This window comes from Protopterus annectens, chromosome 1.part0 (genome assembly GCF_019279795.1).
Source record: "Protopterus annectens isolate FY-2018-M chromosome 1.part0, PAN1.0, whole genome shotgun sequence".
Taxonomy (NCBI): Eukaryota; Metazoa; Chordata; order Ceratodontiformes; family Protopteridae; genus Protopterus; species Protopterus annectens.
This window is the reverse complement of record NC_056725.1, coordinates 1,016,303,157-1,016,327,037: the sequence shown is the minus strand read 5'-3', so window position 1 is coordinate 1,016,327,037 and position 23,881 is coordinate 1,016,303,157. Positions and strand designations below refer to the sequence as shown.

At 39.7% G+C, this 23,881-nt stretch overlaps 1 protein-coding gene across 1 annotated transcript in view; it reads left to right on the top strand.

The window, feature by feature from the left end:
- Nucleotides 1–23,881, top strand: part of NBAS (NBAS subunit of NRZ tethering complex) — a 3,380,746-nt gene that overhangs the window by 3,285,945 nt on the left and 70,920 nt on the right. The window contains exon 51 of the mRNA XM_044064792.1: nt 4,508–4,636. Within this exon, the coding sequence (XP_043920727.1) occupies nt 4,508–4,636 (129 nt within the window). The remainder of the gene's footprint in view (nt 1–4,507; nt 4,637–23,881) is intronic.

Below are 23,881 nucleotides of genomic sequence, written 5' to 3'. Positions count from 1 at the left end.
CATTATAGGGTGAGTGTCATTTCCAGAGATAGGGCATCCTTTGGAGCGTCTGTCCTGAAAGGTCTCATGTCATGATACCACCGAAAATATCAAGTAGCTTGGAATTCTGACCCAAAGGTCATATCAAATGAACTTAGTGAATAGGATACAAAATGTATTTACTTATCATAATGCTAGGTCCTTTTCATTAATGTTCATCTGATATGACAAGCGCCCTTCCATCTGCTTTTACTTGCTCTTGTGAGACCTGAAGGATTTTGTCATTTCATTAATTGCGTTTGCTTAACATTCAGGCATGTTTATTTTTTACCTAGGTCTTGGGGCATTTAACCACGTTTGAGGTAGCTAGGGCCACTAGTGCATTATGGGAGGGAAACATTCTTAAAGGGTCTCAAGGCTGGAGCACTAATGCTGCCAGACTGGATCCAATGAGTGGCCTGAGATCTCACAGGCAGTATCAGACGGACATGAATGAAAAGATATACCATTATGGTAAGTACATAACTTTTGTTTTTCTAAGTAATGCATCAGTACCAAACTCAGTGTATGCAAGTTTCCAATATGAATATTCCAGAATTCCAGAAGTAGGCCTTGTTATTGCCCAAGGATACTTCTAAATTTTCAGTATTTGGTATTCGTAATTTGTTGTTGAGAAGGTGATGTAGTAAGTAAAGATCTTGGGAGAGAATGTGAGGGCAGAGTAAGATAGGGAAGATTAAATACAGTAGATGTTTACAGGTAGTGGATAGCATTGATAAGAATGTGTAATAGAAAGGAACATTGTTATAAAGTATTGTACAAGGTGAGAAGACAAGGGCTGCAGAAGTAATGCTACTTAAAGTTATATAAGGCTTGTTTAAAAGGAGGTACAGCTGGTACTCTTATTCAGGTAGCTCAGCAGTTTTTCTGTAACTATATTGTATGTGTTAACATTATGATTATCGTTATGAAAAACTAAGAATGCATGACAGAGGCGGAGAAGTCTGCAGGTTTGGATAGGACAGGAGCATCACTGGCTGAGAGGGAAAGTGGTATTATGATGTAGATTTTGTGGATCAGGCAGAGCAGGAGGTTAGCACATTCTCTTACAGGCACACTGGTATTCAGTATGAGATGAGAGAAGGATGAAATGGCAGATTTTTGTTAGAAAGGGTTTGAAGATGCTTGAGGTTTTTCCTTAGAAGGATAGACAACTAAATGTATCTTTGCCCACCTTTGAAGAATGCTTGCCTATCCTCCACTCATGTCATCTGGAAAAGTGCTGTTGTTGACTGTTATTTCTGCTCTCTGGATGTCTCTTTTTGCAGGCTCTCTAGGGGAACCCCAATTCGGCTTTCATAGATTCAGATGCCCCATAGGACTAACTTATGTTCCCACAAAGTGGCTGCAAAATGCTCCTTAAATCAAGACATTATCTCCCTGTGTTCTTTGCAGTGGCAAATTTCAGGGAATGCTCCTTAAGTCAGGACAGTAACCTCCCTGTTTTCTTTGCAGAGGCAAAATACAGGGAAAAGAAGACATTCATATGCTAGACCTGCACTGCTAGCTCAAGTTTTCTGTAAAAAGGTTAATTAAATCAAGAAGACATGCCACTTTTTTGTATCCTTTACTTTAGGAAGGAAGCACTTTGCAGTGAGTTACCAACTCTAAGTACATTGCTAACTGTATTATGTTTATCAAAAAGTAAGTAAAATATTTTTGGTGCTAACAATGGCCATGTCTCCTTTGGTGAAGCTCTTCCCAATGCTTACCCCAAAAAATGCATCTTTTGGAGACAGTTGTGTCGCAGCCACTTGATTATTGGTTTATACTTTCACTAAACATTATTGGTTAGGCCATGATTAAATGAGCCTTACCTCTTTTGGTGCCACACCACTTCAGAATTCGGCCTTTTGAAACCTTGCTTTTATACCGTCCTGCACCTACGGCCATCTGAGAAGTTTAATTTTCACCGTTAATGATTCATTTCAATAACTACTCACTGTAGAAGGTCTCCAAAGGTTATTATGTCAAATATGTATTCACAGTATCACTGTATCTGCTTGTTACTCTTCTGTATTCCCCCGTGTCTTGCTGGCCCATGCAATAGCTGTGTATGGATTATCCTGTGTGTTCCAGATTGTTCTCATTCAGTTGACTTATGGCACACTGTCTGATGTAAAGGCTAATCACACTATCCTAACCAACTGGGTGATGTTATGGCACGAGACAGCTGTAGGCAACTCAGCATCAACGGCAAAGGCAACCACTGCAGGTACAACAGAAATCTCAGAAATATGCTGAAATGGGGATATCAGAAGATGAAATCCGGACACTTATCCACTTTAGAGGGCCTCTGTACAGGTCAACTGATAAGGTAAATGTGTATCTGTTACACCCTTAAAAGAGGTTAGTCATATGATTACTTTTTTCACAATTTTAGAGAATGTCACTAGAAGCCGCGGTGGTGGTGCTGCGGTAGCGTTGTCGCCTCACAGTAAGACATTGTCCGGTTCGATTCTCAGCTAGACCATCTTGTGTGTGGAGACATGCGTGAATGGGCGTACCTTCATTGAAGGTTGTGCATCAGCCCTGGCAAGCTGGTACGTAAAAATCAACTGCCAATCATTAACGGACCGGAGTACCGCTGTGGCGACCCCTAACCGGGAAAAGCCAAAAGACACAAACAGAGAATGTCACTAGAAGGATTATGCAGCATCAAACCACCTTTTGAGCATCTTTAATTTTAAGAAGCTCTCTCAATTTTTTTCTGTTGGAGGGAGCTGGTAACATTATTGTGAGCTTGCCCCTTGACACATGGACAGATGTCATCATTATGGGCAGAAGATGCATGGTTCAGAGAAGTGTATTTTAAGCTAGGTGCTGAACGAAGACAAAGAGATGATCCTCAAAAGCCCTTCTTTAAGATATAAATATGGCTGAGACTGCAATACCAGTCCTTTCTTAGCTAGCCAGAATTCAGACAGCAGTATGATCATATGAGCTGGCCTGCAGAAACAGTTTTTTTGATCTGTCTGTCTGGATTTGCAGCTACTAAACTAAGTACACATTTCACAATATGAGCACTCTTTCACAGTGCCCTTCCATAAGTCTTTTTGAAGCTTCTATCTGTAATACTTTGCACCACCATCGTAGGCTGTGTGCTACCATGAAACCACTGTTGGTGAAACAATACTTTATTTCCATCATGAGGAGTTCTTCACTTCAGAATGTGCCCCCTCTGAACTCTAACTTACCTTTTAAATGCCCCCCCCATGTTCTGTTAGCAAATTTAAATATATTTAACTTTATCTACCTGTTTTCATATTCCCTCATGCATGTTTGTTCCTCTGTATTTTGTACCGTTTTTAAGTGTTTCTCATCATTCCATGAATTACAGCATCTGAACCTGTACTATATTCTAAGTGTGGCCAAATTGGTGACTTTTAGATGTAAGGCTGTCTTCTGTCTTCCTACCAGATGAGATTTACACTTAAACACTGCATAATGAGAAACTCATTGCAAGTTGTCTTGGGCAAACCTTGTGAACAGCTATTTTTGTGACCATACCTCTCAGCAGTACCTGATAATGAGAACAGTCTTCATTTTAAGTTTTAAAATACCCATGTTCCATGTTGTTCCCCAACAGAAGGGTCTGTCGTACATTCATTAAGAATTAATAGGTATCTATGGTAAGCAATATTGAATCATTAATTCACCAAAAGAGCTTGCAAGTATAAAGTAATATGTTTTAATTGTGTTGCAAGCTTCCTAGTTGAAGTTATAAATGTTCCACATTTTGACCATTTTTTTCATTATTGTGAGAGGTGGTGTTCCACATTTTGAAGATGGAAGGTTGAGAAATTTGTCTGCACCTGCTTTAAGAAAAAAAATATATGTGCTAAGAAAAAAAAAAAAAAAAAATATATATATATATATATATATATATATATATATATATATATATATATATATATATATGCTACAGCACCGTTACACAGTGACCCCATGTGAAATAATTTATGTTATTCTGATACCTAGTAACAGTTACTTGTAAAGGAAGTGAATTTGACTGTTTGCGAGCTTTATTGTATGCCTTCCCATGTTTATTTTTGATTTTATAAGTACTCTTTGTGGACCTAGTGCAATCTTTTTTGGATTTTTTCGTTGCATGTAGCAACATATTTTGATTGCTGCCACAGAAAGTAAGCTCTGTGAGTGGATTATGTAGCTGAGCCATTTGTTGAAGTATTCTAGGACCCACCACTTGTTTTTTTTTAAACAAAAATGTTTCTGTAGAGAGAAAACACTGTGTATTATAAAGAATTAAATGCGCAAATATTTATTCACTTTATCTTATATGAAATAATACAAGTGTTGCTGCTTTAGCTTTGAAAAATCTTTTTGAAAATCATTATTTCTTCAGATATTGTTGAATTATCCCACATGTATTTTTAGTCAAAATGTTCATTTGCTTTTGACACGTGTTTGGTACTGTCCACTGCTGATGTTTTCTCCTCCTTTGCAGTGTGTGAAGCAGATATGTTGCCTTCTGATAGACTGCAGTTTCTTACTGCCAGCCCTGAAACTCTTTGTAGAAAGTCATGACCAGGATCTGCACACCCTGGCACTGGAGCAGATAAAAGTCATCACTAAGGTACTGAAAAAATTAACACTCCTTATCACAAATGGTATTACAAAAGGTTCATTATCTTTTAAACTCGAAATTGGGTTTTCCAATATTTTATCCCCAGAGAAGCTATCAAAGACACAATCTTCATTGCAATGTAATATAGTACTTCTAAAATGACACATGCTGCATTCATAAATACTACAATGAAGGTTAATTAACAGTGACAGTAAGTTCACCTTTCCTTTGTATTGCAGTTGCCTGCAGTAGAATGAAGCCTGGCTTCTCAATGTATCATTAGAATGGAGAATAGTGTATGATTCTTAGTGTTTGATAGAAAGTTGAGGCAGCAGGTGGTTTAATTCATGTTGGTTTTTATCAATAAGAGCATTTTATTATGCCATTTATGAAACTTTTTGTATTTTAGCAATTAACATTACTTAACTATCTTATTGCATTAACTTGATAAAATACATACGTTAACCTCTCTAACTAACTCTCTGCATCATTGCAAGACACAGAGTCATGCCAAAAATAGTATGCACTGTTTATGAATTCAGACTAATGCAGACAAGTCTTTATATATGGCTTTTCTGGTTAATAATAATTATTTTAGTCAGTGAATGTGTAATAAGAGGACTTAATACTAAAACAGAATAACATTTCTGGCTGTATTATTATCTGTATTTTATTCTAAACTAAAAAAACAGCTTTATTCATCTTTGTGCTCTGAACTCGGTCCACACACATTTGCAGAGTTCAGACTTCAAAGATGCTCGTGGATGAAGACTTAAAAAAAAATCAGTTTAGTTCGTCAGGCATTAAATATACTTCATCAATGCACTTTCTTGCTGAGGATGTCAAGAATATCACTCAACAAGCATGCTACCTGGCTGCTGTATGAAGCAGCAAGGAACCGTTCCTATGATGAGGCAACCTGAAAGTAAAACGTACTGACAGGTTGAGCATAGGGTGGTGCTTAGGCAGCAGTGTAGGAGCAAGTATTGTTTTTTTTTTATTAATTTCTTTTTTAAACAGACACTCTGATTTGCATGTATGTACTTTAAGTGTGTGTGTTTACATATGTGTGAGGGGGCATGTATAAATGCTCTCAGTTGTCCTAGATTTTCCAGAATGTATCTGTATTTTTGCTTCTTATTTTGGTCTGTTCCTGGAAAAGTTTGTATTTTTTGGCTAATCGGTGTGCATTGCAGTCTCTAATAAATAAAGATGGCAAATATTTGAGTTTCCGACCCGATGACCCTTCAAAAAGCATGTCAGTGCAGAGCCTGTTATTCTAGCAACTTTTTACTTGTTAAAAGAAAATATCTGTCACTGATTTTATTCATTTTCTCACCATTACTTTTAGCTTTTTTTATTAATTCTTGAGCTAAGAGATTGACAGTTACACGGGGAGGGCAGTTTGAATTGACATTTGCACTATATTCTGACAGCAGTGAGCTGAGATGATAAATTCCTGTGTGGCAGTTACTTATGTATTTATTAATTAAGTCAGCAGTCAAACATCTGTGGTTTACAGTGACAGTCATACCAGTGGCTGTAATTGATGGTCACATCCCTGTGTGTATGAAGTGCATAAATGCTCTCAGCTGTTATTGATTTTGCCTCATATTTTGGTCTGTCCCTCATGAAGTCTGTTACTCAGTAGTGATGACAGAAATTTGAGTTTCAGAGTTAATCGCCTCCCAAAAAGCATATTAATGCAGTCTCTGTTTTCTATCAAGTCCCTAATTGTATAAAGACAATATCTGCCACTGATTTTGGTCATTTGTACACCATTAGTTGTAGCTTTCTTCTTGATACTTGAATTAAGAAGTTGAGAGGTATGTGGGGAGGAGGAGGGGGTTGCATTGGCTTATTCTCACTGTATACTGACAGCAGTGAGCTGTGATAATAAATTCCTGGAAAACTGTTATTTATGTATTCATTCATTTGGCACAGTCAATTATCTGTTGTACACAGAGTCATACATGTGGTTCTGTTTGATGGTCGTATCTGTATGTGTGTAAAAGGGGTGAGTAGATGCTCTCAACTGTCCCTGATTTTGCAGAATATATCAGATTATTTTGCCTCATATTTTGGTCTGTTCTTGTAAAGTTTGTCACTATATAATGACAGAAAGTTGACTTTCAGACATAATGGCCTTCAAAAAAAGCATGTTAATGCAAAGGCTGTTTTCTATCAAATTTCTAACTACAAATACAATAGCTGCTACTGATTTTGGCCATTTGTCAACCATTATTTTTAGCTTGCTCCTTGATTCTTGAACTAAGATGTTGAGAGATATTTGGAGAGTGGAGCTGTAGTGGCTTCAACGCTGTATTAAAACAGCAGAGAGGTGAGATAGTAAAGTCGTGTGTGGCAGTTATTTATGTAGTCATCCATTTGGTGCAGCCACACATCTACAGTATACTGTACTTGATGGTCATATCTGTGTGTGAAGTGTGCATATATACATATGTGTCTTGGGGGTGGATGGGTATTCTCAATTCTTCCTGATTTTGTACAATGTCTCTGACTTTTTGCCTAATGTTTTAGACTCTCCTTTGTAAAGTTTTTGGATTTTCCGACAACTCCATGAGGATTTCTGTCACTAAATAATAATAGATATTTGAGTTTCAGACTTAGCAGCCTTCTTGAAAGCATGCTAGTGCAAAGCATGTTATCATAACAAGTTTCTAAGTATATGCAGCAAGTAGTTGTCTCTGCCTTTGGTCCTTTGTACACCACTATTTTTAGCTTTCTTATTGATTGTTAAGCTAAGAGGTTGAGACATATGGGTGGTGCACATTGCACACCATTCTGACAACACTGAGCTGACAAGATACATTTCTATGTGGCAGTTATTTATGTATTTATGCATTCATTTTATCACAGTCAAATAGCTGTGGTGTACATCACAGCAATACAATTGGATGTAATGATGGTCACATCATTACATCCAATTGTATTGCTGTGATGTACACCACAGCAATACAATTGGATGTAATGATGGTCATATCTGTGTATAATTAAGTATGAGTGTGTGTTGTGGAGGGGAAAATAAATTACTGTGTCCAATTGTTACTATTTTTATTTTATTACTGTCTGATATCTTAATGCATAATTGCTAAGTTCGGGGGCTATCAGTGGATGAAAGGTATTGATACTTTTGGCATTTGCACAGTAAAAGCAGTCATTATTCTGACTTTACATTTGTGTGGTATCATCTGGAGTACTGTGCTGTGCCTATTTTTAACACAATCAGTTATATTGGTGTGCACAGTCAATAAAGAGGCTGTAATTGATGAGTATGGGTATTAACTGTGATAAAATTGAAAAAAAAAGGACAAAGTAATCTATCTGAATGATGTGAGGCCAGGCTGAGGGGAGAAAGGAGAGGGACACTGGGGAGGTGCAGGAGAGACTAGTGTGCATCTGGGGACCATTGGTATAATTTTGTTTAGGTCTCCTTTTCCCTAAGGCTGAGCTTGATAATTGCAGTTAGACATCCAGAGTGTGTATACTCAGTAAAATGGCTATAATGAGCAGTCTGAGAATGAAAGTTTGATAGTTTGATCACAGATAATAGTCACTGACTTTCTATAATAGAGCCTGACACATTTCAGTTAGCCCCAACCATTCAGTTCCTTCCTGCAGCTCCCTCCCCCTCCCTGATGTGATGCCACTAGACACCACTGAATTAGAGATTGAGGATGTTAGGGTAAACCATAGAGAAACATATCTGTTTTTTAGCCACAATGACAAGGTGTTTCTTAGGAAAAACCCATATTTCCTTCTGGAGATGGTTGTATAATTGTGTCTGCATTGGTCTGTTAATCTCCTGGTTTTCTTTATATAGGTTAGAGATTGGCAAAAGTGTGTCCTTTGCACCTTTCGTGTATAGTAGCAGCTCAGCAAGATGGATATGTTGTTGTTGTTTGCACTGCAGAGGGAAAGGCTTGTAATTACTAAGAATACACCTTCCAAATAGATAGCCAACTGTGTTGTTTTTTTGCCATCAGGCAGTTAACCACCCACTGGTAACTACTACTGTCAGAGCTCACTGTTCTAAGTATAGTAACTACCACCAGTTCTTGCTTCAAGAATTTGTGTATTGCAGATGTGTGCCCTCCCACTTGTTCTTTGCTCCACACCTTCACCAAGAATTATTGGCATGACCTGGAATGTGGAAGTCGGGCTGCTTTTGAGACGTCATAACTCTAGGACTTAGCTATTTGCACGTGGTACTTGTGTGATATTCTAGTTATTTCCTCCATGATGGTTATTTCTTGGACCTCTTCCCCATGTATTGAATACAACATTGGTCTGGTACATCTGGGCTGTTCTTCTGGATCTCCCCAAATTATGTTAAAAAAATACTTCAATTTCAAAGATAGCTTTATCTACCCCCAAGGTGCCTCATCAGTTGGTACTGACTTGTTATTTCACATACCTATTGGATCGTGGTATGCTTTTTTGCTTTTATAGACCTCCCTTTTACGTCAGCTTTTTTTCCTTATAGTGACACATTTAGCTGACCATGTCAAAAATCTGATAAAGTTGATTTTCAGTGTTAGAGAATAAAAGGTCATTTGTAATTTCATTTTGCTACTTCTCAATGTCAGTAGTTAATTTTACCAACTGTCATTGTCTTTGATTAAAATAGCCATAAGCGTTGTTCTGGTGTTATCAAAAAATTCCAGTAATTCACTGTGCATTACTGAACTGTACTCTATACCATTAGGGAACTTCCACATCCTCAAAACTTTAGGGACTCTGCATGCTGCTGTACTGTCTGGTAAAATAGCATTGCAAGTTGCAAACTCCTAAATTTGTGTAAATGCTTTTCAAACCACTTAAGTTTGTCTGCCAGTTTATCGTTACTGTTTACAGACCTACTTGTAGTATTTCATAGGTAAGTACTAGGCTAGTTGCCCTTGTGGACCATTTTAAGCCTAGCCAGTTTTCCTTTCATAGGTGATACTCAAACCCTGTACCTTGTGTCTGTGAGATAAACACCTTAATCATTATGCCACAACCCCCCCCCCCCCCTCTATTTAATGTAGGTTCTTTTACCAACTACTCATGCAAGGCTGTTTTACAGTGAGTGAATCGACCATTGCTGACTGAGTGGTTGGGGGATCACATAGCAGGAATGTATTTTCAGTTTGTTTGTTGGTAGATTGCTGCTTGTGTTTAACCTTAGCTTGGCTTGCTGTATCACAGCTGTTTGGTTCCTGACTCATCTTCTCCCAGTCCAGTATCGTTACTGTTTACAGACCTACTTGTAGTATTTCATAGGTAAGTACTAGGCTAGTTGCCCTTGTGGACCATTTTAAGCCTAGCCAGTTTTCCTTTCATAGGTGATACTCAAACCCTGTACCTTGTGTCTGTGAGATAAACACCTTAATCATTATGCCACAACCCCCCCTCTCTATTTAATGTAGGTTCTTTTACCAACTACTCATGCAAGGCTGTTTTACAGTGAGTGAATCGACCATTGCTGACTGAGTGGTTGGGGGATCACATAGCAGGAATGTATTTTCAGTTTGTTTGTTGGTAGATTGCTGCTTGTGTTTAACCTTAGCTTGGCTTGCTGTATCACAGCTGTTTGGTTCCTGACTCATCTTCTCCCAGTCCAGTTTCAAAACCATCTGGGTAAGTAGTGTAACAGGAATTGACAGATCACTGGAATCAGAATTATTGGTCTTATTCATCAGCACAACTCTAGCTGAAGCTTCAAGCATTTCCTGGGAAGACATCTCAAACCAAAGTAAACAACCAGTAATCAAAAAATGCTTCACAAACAGTCCAGAAAACGCTGTGGTTATGCCTTCAAAGAACCATTTTGAATTTGTGTCTAGTGGAAATTTATTTCATATAAATAAAATAAATCACACCAGTTAAGTGCTTTTCTTCTCGTTTGTTAAAAACGAGGGGGGGGATGAAAAACATTCCCAAGTAAATATTTGAAGCTGTGTACCAAGTTTAAAAGTTCTTGTTTTTCTATTTTGGAAAAAGTTCAGATTTTTAAGAGAGGTGAAAGTTGGGAGAAAAGGCTGGAAAAGTGTGAATTACATGGCAGTTATTAAATGCTTGTCAGACCTCAGGCTTAAATGAGTATATATTCTGTTAATAGTGCCTTATAGTTAAAGGCACTAAACTTTTAACTTATTGTCTACAATTGACTATGTATAATTTTTTTTTACTGCAGTTGTATTTTAATGTCACTGAAAGTTTTTTAGTATGTTTCGAATTTTAAGCACTGTGATTTGATATTTTAATATTTTTGAGGTTACTTTCTTTAAGAATGGCTTGAGGAGGTTTTCATTTGTCATGTGATCACATGGGTAATTCAAATGAAAATGAGCTGATATATGTAGTTCTGATGAAGTTTTTAACAGAGTGGAATGAAAACAATTAACTCTTATGATTCTGAGCTGGCTAAGGCGCTTGACACCATCCCCCTTGGTAGCATAGTTAGGATGCTTAATGCATTACAAATAGATGCCTATTCACTCCAATGGAGCTCAGAAAGCTTGTACTGCAACTTCCAACGGGCAGACCCTAAGCCTTTTGACAGAGTCAAATCACTTCCTCACATTTCAAACAAATGTTCATATCTCTGGAACCATAGAGGTTATGAAAGCATTATAAATGGCAAACTCTTCACCACAAACTGTTTTTATAGTAGTAATATTCTTCAGGTTCTAGGTCTTAAACCAAAATTTTTAAGTCACAGTAAATATAGTATCTGTTACATTTGTAGTATTTTGTTAACAACTTACAATATATCAGCAACTACTCAAGATACAAACATACCGCCAGACGCATTTTATTAATCTAGATGAGAGCTTTTATTTGAGGCTAAACAGTTCTGTCTGTGTTACTTAGTTGTTGAGATAATTAGAAAAATGTGAAACTGATCATCATCATCTTTCGTCTTTTCCCGTTAGGGGTCGCCACAGCGGATCATCTCTTTCCATTTCTTCCTGTCCTCTGCATCTTGCTCTGTCACACCAACCACCTGCATGTCCTCTCTCACCACGTCCATAAACCTTATCTTAGGCCTTCCTCTTTTCCTCTTACCTGGCAGCTCCATCCTTAGCATCTTTTTCCCAATATACCCATCATCCCTCCTCAGCACATGTCCAAACCAATGCAATCTCATCTCATCTCTCTTGCCTTGTCTCCAAACTGTCCAACATGAGCTGACCCTCTAATATACCGATTCCTAATCCTATCCATCCTAGTCACACCGAGTGCAAATCTTAACATCTTTAACTCTGCCACATCCAGCTCTGACTTTTGCCTTTTTGTCAATGCCACTGTCTCCAACCCATATAACATAGCTGGTCTCACTACTGTCTTGTAGACCTTCCCTTTCACTCTTACTGGTACCCGTCTGTCACAAATCACTCCTGACACTCTTCTCCACCCATTCCACCCTGCCTGTACTCTCTTCTTCACCTCTCTTCCTCATTCACCATTACTCTGAACTGTTGATCCCAAGTACTTAAACTCGTCCACCTTTACCAATTCTACTCCCTGCATCCTCACCATTTCTCTACCCTCCCTCTGATTTACACACATATATTCTGTCTTAGCCCTGTTGACCTTCATTCCTCTGCTCTCTAGAGCATATCTCCACCTCTCCAGAGTCTCCTCAACCTGATTCCTACTCTCACTACAGATCACAATGTCATCTGCAAACATCATAGTCCACGGGGCCTCCTGTCTGATCTCATCTGTCAACCTGTCCATCACCACTGCCAATAAGAAAGGACTCAGAGCTGATCCTTGATGTAATCCCACCTCCACCTTAAACGGATCTGTCACTCCCACTGCAGTCCTCACCACTGTCACACTACCCTTGTACATATCCTGTACCACTCTTACTTACTTCTCTGCCACTCCCAACTTCCTCATACAATACCACAACTCTTCTCTAGGAACCCTGTCATATGCTTTCTCCAAGTCTACAAAGACACAGTGCAACTCCTTCTGACCTTCTCTGTATTTCTCCAATAACACTGTCAGAGTAAACATCACATCTGTAGTGCTCTTTCCTGGCATGAAACCATACTGCTGATCAGTAATCATCACCTCCCTTCTTAACCTAGCTTCTACTACTCTCTCCCATAACTTCAAGCTGTGACTCATCAATTTTATCCCTCTGTAGTTACTGCAGCTCGGCACATCACCCTTATTCTTAAAGATAGGTACCAAAACACTTTTTCTCCACTCCTCAGGCATCCTCTGACTTTCCACAATTTCATTAAACAATCTAGTTAAAAATTCCACTGCCATTTCTCCTAAGCACCTCCATGCTTCCATTGGGATGTCATCTGGGCCAACAGCCTTTCCATTCTTCATCCTCTTCATAGCTGTTCTTACTTCCTCCTTGCTAATCTGTTTCACTTCCTGATTCACTATCCCCACATCATCCAACCTTCTCTCTCTCATTTTCTTCATTCATCAGCCTCTCAAAATACTCTTTCCATCTATTCAACACACTCTCCTCTCTTGTGAGTACCTTTCCCTCACTATCCTTTATCACCCTTACTTGCTGCACATCTTTCCCAGCTCTGTCCCTCTGTCTAGCAAATCGGTACAGGTCCTTTTCTCCCTCTGTAGTGTCCAATCTCTCATACAACTCCCCATACACCTTATCCTTAGCTTTCGCCACATCTCTCTTTGCCATGCGCCTCATCTCCTTATACTCATGTCTACTTTCTTCATCTCTTTGACAATCCCACTTCTTCTTCATCAGCCACTTCCTGTGTATACTCTCCTATACTTCCTCATTCCACCACCAGGTCTCCTTGTCCTCCTTCCTCTGTCCAGACGTCACACCAAGTACCTTTCTAGCAGTCTCCCTTACTAGTTATGTTGTAGTTACCCAGCTATTCGGTAACTCTCCACTGCCTCCCAGTGCCTGTCTTAACTCTTCCCTAAACTCCACTTCACAATCACCATTTTTTAACTTCCACCATTTAATCCTTGGCACTGCTTTCACACTCCTCCTCCTCTTCTTGATCACCAACGTCATCCTACAGACCACCATTCTGTGCTGCTTAACTACACTTTCCCCTGCCACCACTTTACAGTCTCTGATCTCCTTCTGATATCTATATAAATTAATATCATAAAAACAACAGTTAGTATCTATCTGCCTGCACTAGACAGAAGTAAAAAAAATAATGCAGTTGAGTTTGCCATTGTGTAAGCTTCAACATGAAATCTTTTAAAACCTTGTACATAGCATGGTTTTGGAATTATTAATGCAAACATGAACAAGCAATATTTGACACATACAGGAGTCAGTAGGCGTTAACTGCAGATGCAGCTTGAGGCGACACTTGGATGTAATGATAGCAAATTGACTAAAAGACAAAATCTACATAGTGCAGATAACAGTTACCTCTTAAGAGAATATACCGCCAAAGTACAAAACTGCCACAGCGTCTCAAGTAATACAGTTCCGTATTCACAGATTCCACGGCCAATGAAAAAGATAAAAAATGTTATTTATTGCACAAGAAACAATCCAGGTTAAGCGCTTTCACACACTAAATTGTGTGCTTCCTCAGAACAATACGTCCAAATTCATACACAGCTTAAATAGCTGAATTGGCGCCAAAAAGATTTAAAGCTATACTACCATTTGGTTACAACTGTCAGAGACCTATAAAATTATATGTACATAAATATAATTTAATATACATATATTACATAAATTTGATCAATTGATACCTAAATTATGTGCTACTAATGTTACTATCTAGTACAAAATATACAACAATACCAATATATGTCATGCTCATTGAGCTATATGATGCATTCCTACATATGTACTGTATGTCTTCTTAAAAAATCCATGGATATTGTTTACTCTCTTTAAAAATTGTACGTACATTAAAAACATTCTATCTATACATATTTCATAAAAATAATACCTGTATCTGTAAATAAGTAAATGAATAAATAAATAAATAATAATAAATAAATGCAAATAAGTCGTAATTAATAATGCTACCTGTAGACATGATGATAATGACCTATTAATTACTGTTTAATGCTCACAATATAAATGCACACCTACCTCATAATTCTAAAATAGGTTTAACTGATATGTACTCATTTATTCCTGGGTGTGTGGTTGCATCGGTCATAATTTGCCAATAGCATTCCCTGAATGTTAAATGCCCTTTAATATTACCCCCTCTAGGATTAACCCTAATTACTTCTAATATACAAAACCTGAACTCATGCTCAACTCCTTTGTTTATTATATGCTTTGCTAAAGCATTTTTCTCATCTTTTTTCCTAATAGAATATGTGTGTGCATATATCCTTTTCTTGAACTGCTGTTCAGTTTTTCCTATGTAATAGGATGGGCAGGCAATACATTTGGCCAAATAAACTAAATATTTAGTATTACAATTTCCCTTCCTTGTAATTATTTTGGTCTTATTGTAATTTTCCAATACTATCTCCTTTTACAAGGAAAAACTGAACAGCAGTTCAAGAAAAGGATATATGCACACACATATTCTATTAGGAAAAAAGATGAGAAAAATGCTTTAGCAAAGCATATAATAAACAAAGGAGTTGAGCATGAGTTCAGGTTTTGTATATTAGAAGTAATTAGGGTTAATCCTAGAGGGGGTAATATTAAAGGGCATTTAACATTCAGGGAATGCTATTGGCAAATTATGACCGATGCAACCACACACCCAGGAATAAATGAGTACATATCAGTTAAACCTATTTTAGAATTATGAGGTAGGTGTGCATTTATATTGTGAGCATTAAACAGTAATTAATAGGTCATTATCATCATGTCTACAGGTAGCATTATTAATTACGACTTATTTGCATTTATTTATTATTATTTATTTATTTATTCATTTACTTATTTACAGATACAGGTATTATTTTTATGAAATATGTATAGATAGAATGTTTTTAATGTACGTACAATTTTTAAAGAGAGTAAACAATATCCAAGGATTTTTTAAGCAGACATACAGTACATATGTAGGAATGCATCATATAGCTCAATATTATAATTAATCTAGAGCATGACATATATTGGTATTGTTGTATATTTTGTACTAGATAGTAACATTAGTAGCACATAATTTAGGTATCAATTGATCAAATTAATGTAATTTATGTAATATATGTATATTAAATTATATTTATGTACATATAATTTTATAGGTCTCTGACAGTTGTAACCAAATGGTAGTATAGCTTTAAATCTTTTTGGCGCCAATTCAGCTATTTAAGCTGTGTATGAATTTGGAAGTATTGTTCTGAGGAAGCACACAATTTAGTGTGTGAAAGTGCTTAACCTGGATTGTTTCTTGTGCAATAAATAACATTTTTTATCTTTTTCATTGGCCGTGGAATCTGTGAATACGGAACTGTATTACTTGAGACGCTGTGGCAGTTTTGTACTTTGGCGGTGTGTGCAGGTCGACTTCTTGATTCACTGGCGTTTAGCGTGCTTGTACGCCACCTTAACTTTCTTTGACAGTACACGCTTGTTTTTTCTGTGGTTCTTAAGAGAATATGAAGATGACCAGTAATGCCCTGCAGAAATCAGTGCTGGTACCTCTTTACTTTTCTGATCTGTATGAACAAAGACCTCTGGCTAGCCAAGTCATTCTCAAGTCCCTGTCTGATGCCCAAGCCTTTCAGCAAAAACTTACACTTTTAAATACGTGGTGTACTAATGTGGTCTCAAAATAATGCTAAAAAGTGCAACATTATTACATTTAGTATGCAACCCCCCCCAGTATACAATATAGGCAATATCCTACTCCAAAATGAGATTGTTGTCAGAGACCTTTGCAACTTGTTTTGATAATTCCCTTTCCTTTCACCATCATGTAATGACAATAGTTAGAAATTCCTTATACTTAGCTCAGCTAATTATCAAAAGAATATCCAAATCTAAAGAAGTTATTGCCCATCCCCACCCCCTTATAGTCATCACTAATTAGGCCAATTATGTGCCCCTTTGGGATGTGCTTTACTAGACATATCAAACAGTTAGAAAGACCTCAGAGGTTCCTAACTTAGGAGCTCACTGGCTTAAAAACCCTAAGCTACCAGAAAAGATTTGGAAGCATTGTCTTATACACTCCTGATGGATATGTGCCTTGCTTTCCATGCCATTAGGAATCAATGGTCCTGGATCTCTTACATTTTCTCAAATCAAATAGTCTCAAAAATATCACAACTGGGGATCTAAATTTTCATCAGCAAATAAGTCAACCACAACAGCTAGAGAGAGGTTCATTACACAGTGCCATTCTAACCTCTGAAATAGGCTCCTGCTACAAATTAAGTGGTGTGATGTATAATCCTCTTGGCATGGCATAAATGGTTGTAAGACTCAGTTGCCTTTTATTTCCTATGATCCTAAGGGAATTAGTTATAGAAACTGAAGAGGCAATGGATGGATCTCATACTGAAGAAACAGGGAAAGTAGAACTTGATTGGTCATAAGCTTCTTGTTACACCAAAACATAGAGCCAGATAGAAACAGCAGCAGTACACAGTGGGTAAATAAATTAAAAGAAATACTGAAGAAGAGAAAGAGAAACTGCTAATACCCTTGGCAGAAAAGAATATTTCACGAGTTACTTTTTAGAGGAAAAACTGTACTTGTATTATAGGAGAAGAGGGCTACAGCATCCATTTCATGTAAGAATACAAATGAAAATGATGCTGACTTGGCTGACCTCAGGTAAGCCACATCTGTTTCAGAAAAGCCCCGTGAGAGAGCTAGAGAGAATACAGTTAGGTTAGACTGCGAAGCAAAGGAGCTAAATAGCCCCACTTTGTATCCATACTTTGAACTGGAGAATTACCTGCTGTACAGGGTAGCTGATGTCAAAGAATAGACCCTGAGCCAGTTTGTAGTTCGAAGACCGTTTAGAATACCTGTAATGGCAATAGCACACAGCCATATTTTGGATGAGTACTTAGGAATGGAAAAGACAAAGATTTTACTGACCATTAGTGTGAAGGACATAGAGAATTTATGTACAACATGTCCTGAATGTCTGTGGTCACCACCTAACCCACAAGTTACCCTTACCCATTGTGGATATCCCATTTGAATTATGGCAGTGGTTATTGGGAATCCATTTGTAAAACCAAGACAAGCCATCAGTACATCTTGGAAATCACTGATCAGAGTTTTTTGAGGCAGTCTCTTTACGAAGGGTTAGTGCTGGGACCATAGCAAAATAACTAATACTGCTTTTTGTATTGTAGGAATTCCCTGAGAATTTCTTAAATACCAAAGCACCCCATTCATGTTCAGAATAATACCTGAACTTTGCCATTTTTTTAATGAAACAGCGAAGCACATCTGTATACCACCTCAGACAAGTGGGCTAGTTGAGTGCTTCACTTTAAAAGTCTAGCTAGCTTGTACTTGTTTTGTGGTAGCATACACTCTCAGACAGTCTTTTTTTGTTTTTTACATTAATTGGACTGCGATAGTCCATCTAGTGTTCGTAAGTGGTGGCCTGGTCTATCTGAGTTAGGAAACACATAGGAAAGCTGTAAGGCATAGTCATTTTATTGGCAGATGGGTTGAAGACAGTTTCCTGTATTTTCAGTGCATGTATAAATTTCGTACATTAGCGTGGGTCTTTGCTTATCACCACTGAGCTCAGTAATGCTTGGCCTCTTCACCTGTGCCTTTGAAGTGATTTCCTTGCATCACGTGCGATCCATGCAAAAGTTAAGTACTTGTATTTAAAAATTGCACTAATAGAAGCTGTTTAAATGACTGATTGCAGATTTCTTGTTCTTTTGTGCATTTATCTACATTTAAGGCTGTAATTACTGCATTTGTTTAAACTGTCTTGTTGCTGTCTGATTGACTTGAAATTGCCTTGTCTAGTATGTTTGTTAAAGTTCTTCACTGGTAACATATGCTTTCAAGCAACCTTTTTTGTGTTTTTACATTAAGAGGACCTGGAGAATCCATAAAGTAGAAGTTAGTGCATGCCACTACACATCAGGCAGCAGTGGTTACTAGCATCATGTCCAGAAGCAGACACCTACAAACCAAATTTTCCATGTAAAACAACCTCTGAAACTGTGCCAGTAACTCGCTGTGTGTAGAGTGAATACTTGCATGTTGGATAGCACAGAGCAGTTAGTTTGTGTGGTGGGTAGCATAATACCTTGCAACCTCTTAGAGCAAGAAATCTGGACAAAGCCATAAATAAAGGGGAGACTAAGGCCCAAAAATAGGGACAATTTTTAAATATTCGTCTTAGAAACTTAGACAGTTGATAGAATAACAGGTTTCCCTTAGCATGGATTTTCTGAAGGGTATGAAGTCTGAAACTCAAATGCCTGTCATTATTTTCTGAGTTCCATCCTCAATGATTTGTCAGTGATATGCTAGAAAACCAAAACTTTATGAGGGACTGACCAAAAATACAAGGCAAAAGTCTGGACATTCTGCGAAAATCTGGACAGTTGAGAGGTATGGGTAACACATAGCAGCTATTTTGCACACTGGGGATCATTGCCTCTTGAGTTTAGTATTATATTACTTAATGTTGTCTCCTCTCCCAAAAACACTCTTAGTCAGCCCACTATTAACCCCTCTTACACCACACCTTTGTAGCTTATCCAATAAAGCATCTGATATCATGGATATGCACTTTTCCAATTTCTTTGCAGTGAGTTTGGTAGATTTAGGTATCTTGAGACAATGTAACAATTGCTTAATATTCACTGACAACCATTTACTCTTCAAAGAAACAAACATGGTATGCAAGAGATGTATATATAATGTATAAATATATTATATATGTATATAAAATGTCTCTGGAGGCAAAATTATTGGGTACAAGCACTCAAAATAACAATCTGGGTGTCAGAAACATACACGCTACACCCACCAGACAAAATACACACCCCACGACTAGGGGTTCCTATTGTAGTGTAGACATCTTAGGTTGTCGAATGCTTATACATCGACACCTAATTGTCAAAAGCTTACAATAGCGAACAGCCACTTTATCGAATTCTTTCCTATGGGAGGAATTCACATGGCCGTTATCGGGCATTTGCCTATTCCCCAATGTAGAGTGATCTTGGAGTTGGTATATTTAGTTAGGGGAGTGTGGGGGTACACTATATTTGGGTGTGTTTGTTTATTTTGTTTACGGATGGCCACTCAAATTCTTTCCTGAGGAAAGAATTTGATTATGTGGCCGTTCGCTATTGTAAGCTTTCGACAGTTAGGTGTCGATGTTTTTGAATTCGACAACCTAAGCTGACGATGTTATGATATAGATACACACCTAGACTCACTTATGCTGAGGCACTTAAATGCATTCTTCCCAAACCCCATTCTGTCTGCAAAATGTGTCCTCAGCCAACTCAAAAGTGCTCAACAGTAGCAACATGATTTGACTCCAGTGGGACCTAATCAAAGAGTACGCTGGGTCACCCCCAGAGTCCATGTCGGCTGAAGACAAACGAACCTTCTCAGCACGAATGGCCACTCATGTCTATCACAAACACCTCTATGCAGCTTCTCTCCCAAGCCACAGAGGGAGCGGCTAGAGCCAGCGGAGCAGGCATTGTCTTACGACGACAGGCCTGGCTCCATCTCTGCGACTTTGCGGAACCCTTCAAGGCGTCCTTCGCGAATGCCCCCTTTGACAGTTCTGCGCTTTTCGGCAAAACCGTCTGCAATATGCTACTCCAGAGCGAGAAAGATGGGAAAACATTGCCTGCCATCGGGATCCGCTTCTCGGCTCCTCAGAGGTCCTTCTCCAGGAACCAAAGAGGACAGAAGAAGATGTGGTTCTGGAAATCCCAACAATCCTGTATTGCTCCGGACCCCTCGTCCTTCAGAGGCAGAGGAGGACAGGGTGGATGCCGGCCCAGAGGCAGAGGGGGGCCGAAGAATTTCGGGTCGAGGGAAGCCTTTTCCGATCGACCCGTACAGCAACCCTGAGTGGTTGTCCGACTGCTCCTCTCTGGAGGCAGTCGGGGGGTACTTCTCGGAGCATCTAGCACATTGGGAGTCCATTACGACAGATCACTGGGTGCTCTGGATCATATCCAGAGGTTACTCAATTCCATTCCTAAGTTCTCCTCCCCGATGTTCCACCCAATCAGAGGGAGGTTAGCAGCCTTCGAAATAAAAGAACTACTAAGAAAAAGAGCCATCCAGCACGTTCCCCCCCCCCCCCGGTCAATCCAGATCAGGCTTTTACTCCAGGTTCTTTTTGGTGCCAAAAAAGACAGGGGACTTATGGCCAATTCTCGACCTGTCCACTCTGAACCTGTCAATTGCCAAAGAAAATTTCCGGATGGTCACCGTTCAATCCATTTCTCACTGTTACAGGAGAACGACTGGATGTGCTCCATAGACGTCAAGGATGCATACTGCTACGTTCTAATGGACAGGTGATCCAGGAGGTTTCTTCGCTTTCGGCTGGGAGCCAGCCATTATCAGTTCAGGGTCCTACCCTTCGGTCTCACCACAACCCCCAGGGTGTTCACCAAGATCATGGCAGTTGCAGTGGCCCACCTGAGGCTTCAGGGAATACAGGTCTTTCCTTACCTGGACGACTGGCTGCTAGCCGCCCCCACCAGACATCTACTATGTTCAGCGAGAGACTATTTCCTACATCTCGCCCATCATTTAGGGATCGCGATCAACCACAAGAAATCCTCCCTTCAGCCTACTCAGATCTTGGATTTCATAGGGGCCAGGATAGACACAATTCAGTCCAAAGTCTTTTTGACGCCGGACAGACTCCGCAGTCTAAACCTCCATGTTTTGGCTCTTCTTCAGTCCTCGGCCCCTCCAGCGGAGTTAGTTCTGAGGGCTCTGGGGTCCATGGCAGCGGCCATCAACCTGTCACCGCTCGCACGTATGAATATGAGGATTCTCCAATGGACCTTACAGGTCCAGTGGTCCATCCTATGACATCCCTTGTCTTCCCCCATTCCTCTCAGCAGGGTTTGCAGGGAATCTCTACTTTGGTGGCTCCATTCCAAACACCTCCGGGAAGGGCGCCCCTTCTCCATGTCCCCACTCCAAGTCACACTGTCCACGGACGCGTCTCGCCTCGGTTGGGGGGGGGGCATTGCATGGGCAGAACCATCCAAGGCATGGGGACTCACACAGAGACCTTTTTGCATATCAATGTTCTGGAGATGAGGGCGGTGCTTCTAGCATTGCAGGCTCTCCATGCCCTTCTTCCTCTAGGGACTATTGCAATTCAAACAGATAACATGTCAGTGGTCTCGTACATCAACAAGCAAGGGGGAACCAGATCTTACCCACTTTGCCGAGAGGCCATGAGAGTGTGGGAATGGGCGATATCTACCAACCGCTTTCTCATAGCAACGCACATACCGGGTCGGTCAAACATTCTAGCGGACAAGCTGAGTCGAACTATCCTCTTACCCTACAAGTGGTCTCTGAACCCCTTAGTAGTGGAACAAATCTTCCTCAGATGGGGTCAACCTTGCTGCGATCTGTTCGCATCGCCTTCGAACGCAAAGAGCAGTGAGTTTTTCGCTCTAATTCCCCCACCAGGGGAAAACCCTAGAGACGCTCTGGTTCATGCTTGGCCATCCGGTCTTCTTTATGCTTATCCTCCTCTTCCGCTGATGACAAAATTCTTGCAGAAAGCTTGTCGGTTGGGAGCAAAGTTATCCTCATAGCCCCATTCTGGCCTCGTCAAACCTGGTTCCCATGTCTAAGGTCTCATCTAGTGCATCCTCCCTGGATCTTAGATCACCTTCCGGATCTGATTTCTCACCCCGGGGGATTGAAGACCTCCGACCTAGACAACCTCAAGCTCTCGGCTTGGTTGATCCAGTTCCCTTAATGGCTAGGACTCCCGGTATCTCATCCTCAGTTAAGGCTATCCTAGTGGCCGCTCATAAGCCTTCTACCAGGAAAGTCTACAAGAGTAAATGGAAATGTTTTTCTATCTGGGTAGAGCATAGGAATTTGGATCCCTTTACGGCTCCTATTCCAGAAGTTCTCGACTTTTTATCCAAAATTTTTCATCAGGGGGCTACTTCTTCAACTGTTAAAGTTCATTTGGCAGCAATTTCCTACTTTCACATTGGAAACAATTTTGGGCCCCTAGCTTCCTCTAAGATCTGCAAGACCTTCCTGAAAGGTACCTTTCTTTTGAGACCCCCTGTTAAGGATGCAGTTCCTCCATGGGATTTAACCCTAGTTCTCCAGGCTCAGAATGGTCCCCCTTTTGAGCCTGCAGCTTCAATCGACTTCAAGTATGTATCTTGGAAAACTGCCTTCCTGATTGCCATTGCCTCAGCTAGAAGGATATCGGAGCTTCAGGCTCTTTGCAGTAAGCCCCCATACATCATTTTTCATAAAGACAGAGTTTCCCTCAGGACTAACCCATCCTTTCTGCCTAAAGTGGCTTCCGAAGCCAACATCAACCAATCCATCAACCTGCCTGTCTTCTTCCTAATTATCACAACAAAGGAGAGTATAGACTTCATTGCCTGGATGTACATAGACAGTTACAATTTTACTTACACAGAACGGCTGTTTTTCGAAAATCGGAACAGCTCTTTGTCTCATTTGCTAAGTCCTGTTTGGGCAAACCAGTGACAAAGGTAACCTTAGCTAGGTGGATTTCCCAATGCATTCTTCTCGCATAAAGAAGCTCTGGTCGACCTGAACCCGTTCGGGTTCAGGCACATTCTACCCATTCTGTGGCTATTCTGCGGCCTTCTGGTCGAGGGACCCTTTGGATGACATTTGTTCAGCAGCTACTTGGGCTTCCTCTCATACTTTCATTTCCCATTATAAATTGGATCTGATTTCAAGAGGAAGGGCATCTTTTGGCTCTGCAGTGCTCCGGAATATCCTTCCATAAGGACCTCCCAAGTTGTTGGTAGCTGGGGACTCTGTCCCACAGGTTGCTGATCAAATGAAGTTAACTGCTTCAGATAAAGAAGTTATGTACTCACCATAATGTTCCATCTGAGTAGGTAACTTCATTTGTCAGCAACCAACCTTCCCTCTGTCCCCCTGATCTGTAGTTCGTCCTTGAAGGATCATTGTGTTTCACTTCCCAGATGACATCAGGTTAGGATGTTCAGGTGGTTTTTCCTTGTGTTATGGTAGTATTCTGTGATACTATGGCAAACTCGATCTGAGGACTAGAGGGAGGTAGCAGGGCATTATGGATAGGAGGGAGGAGCTTG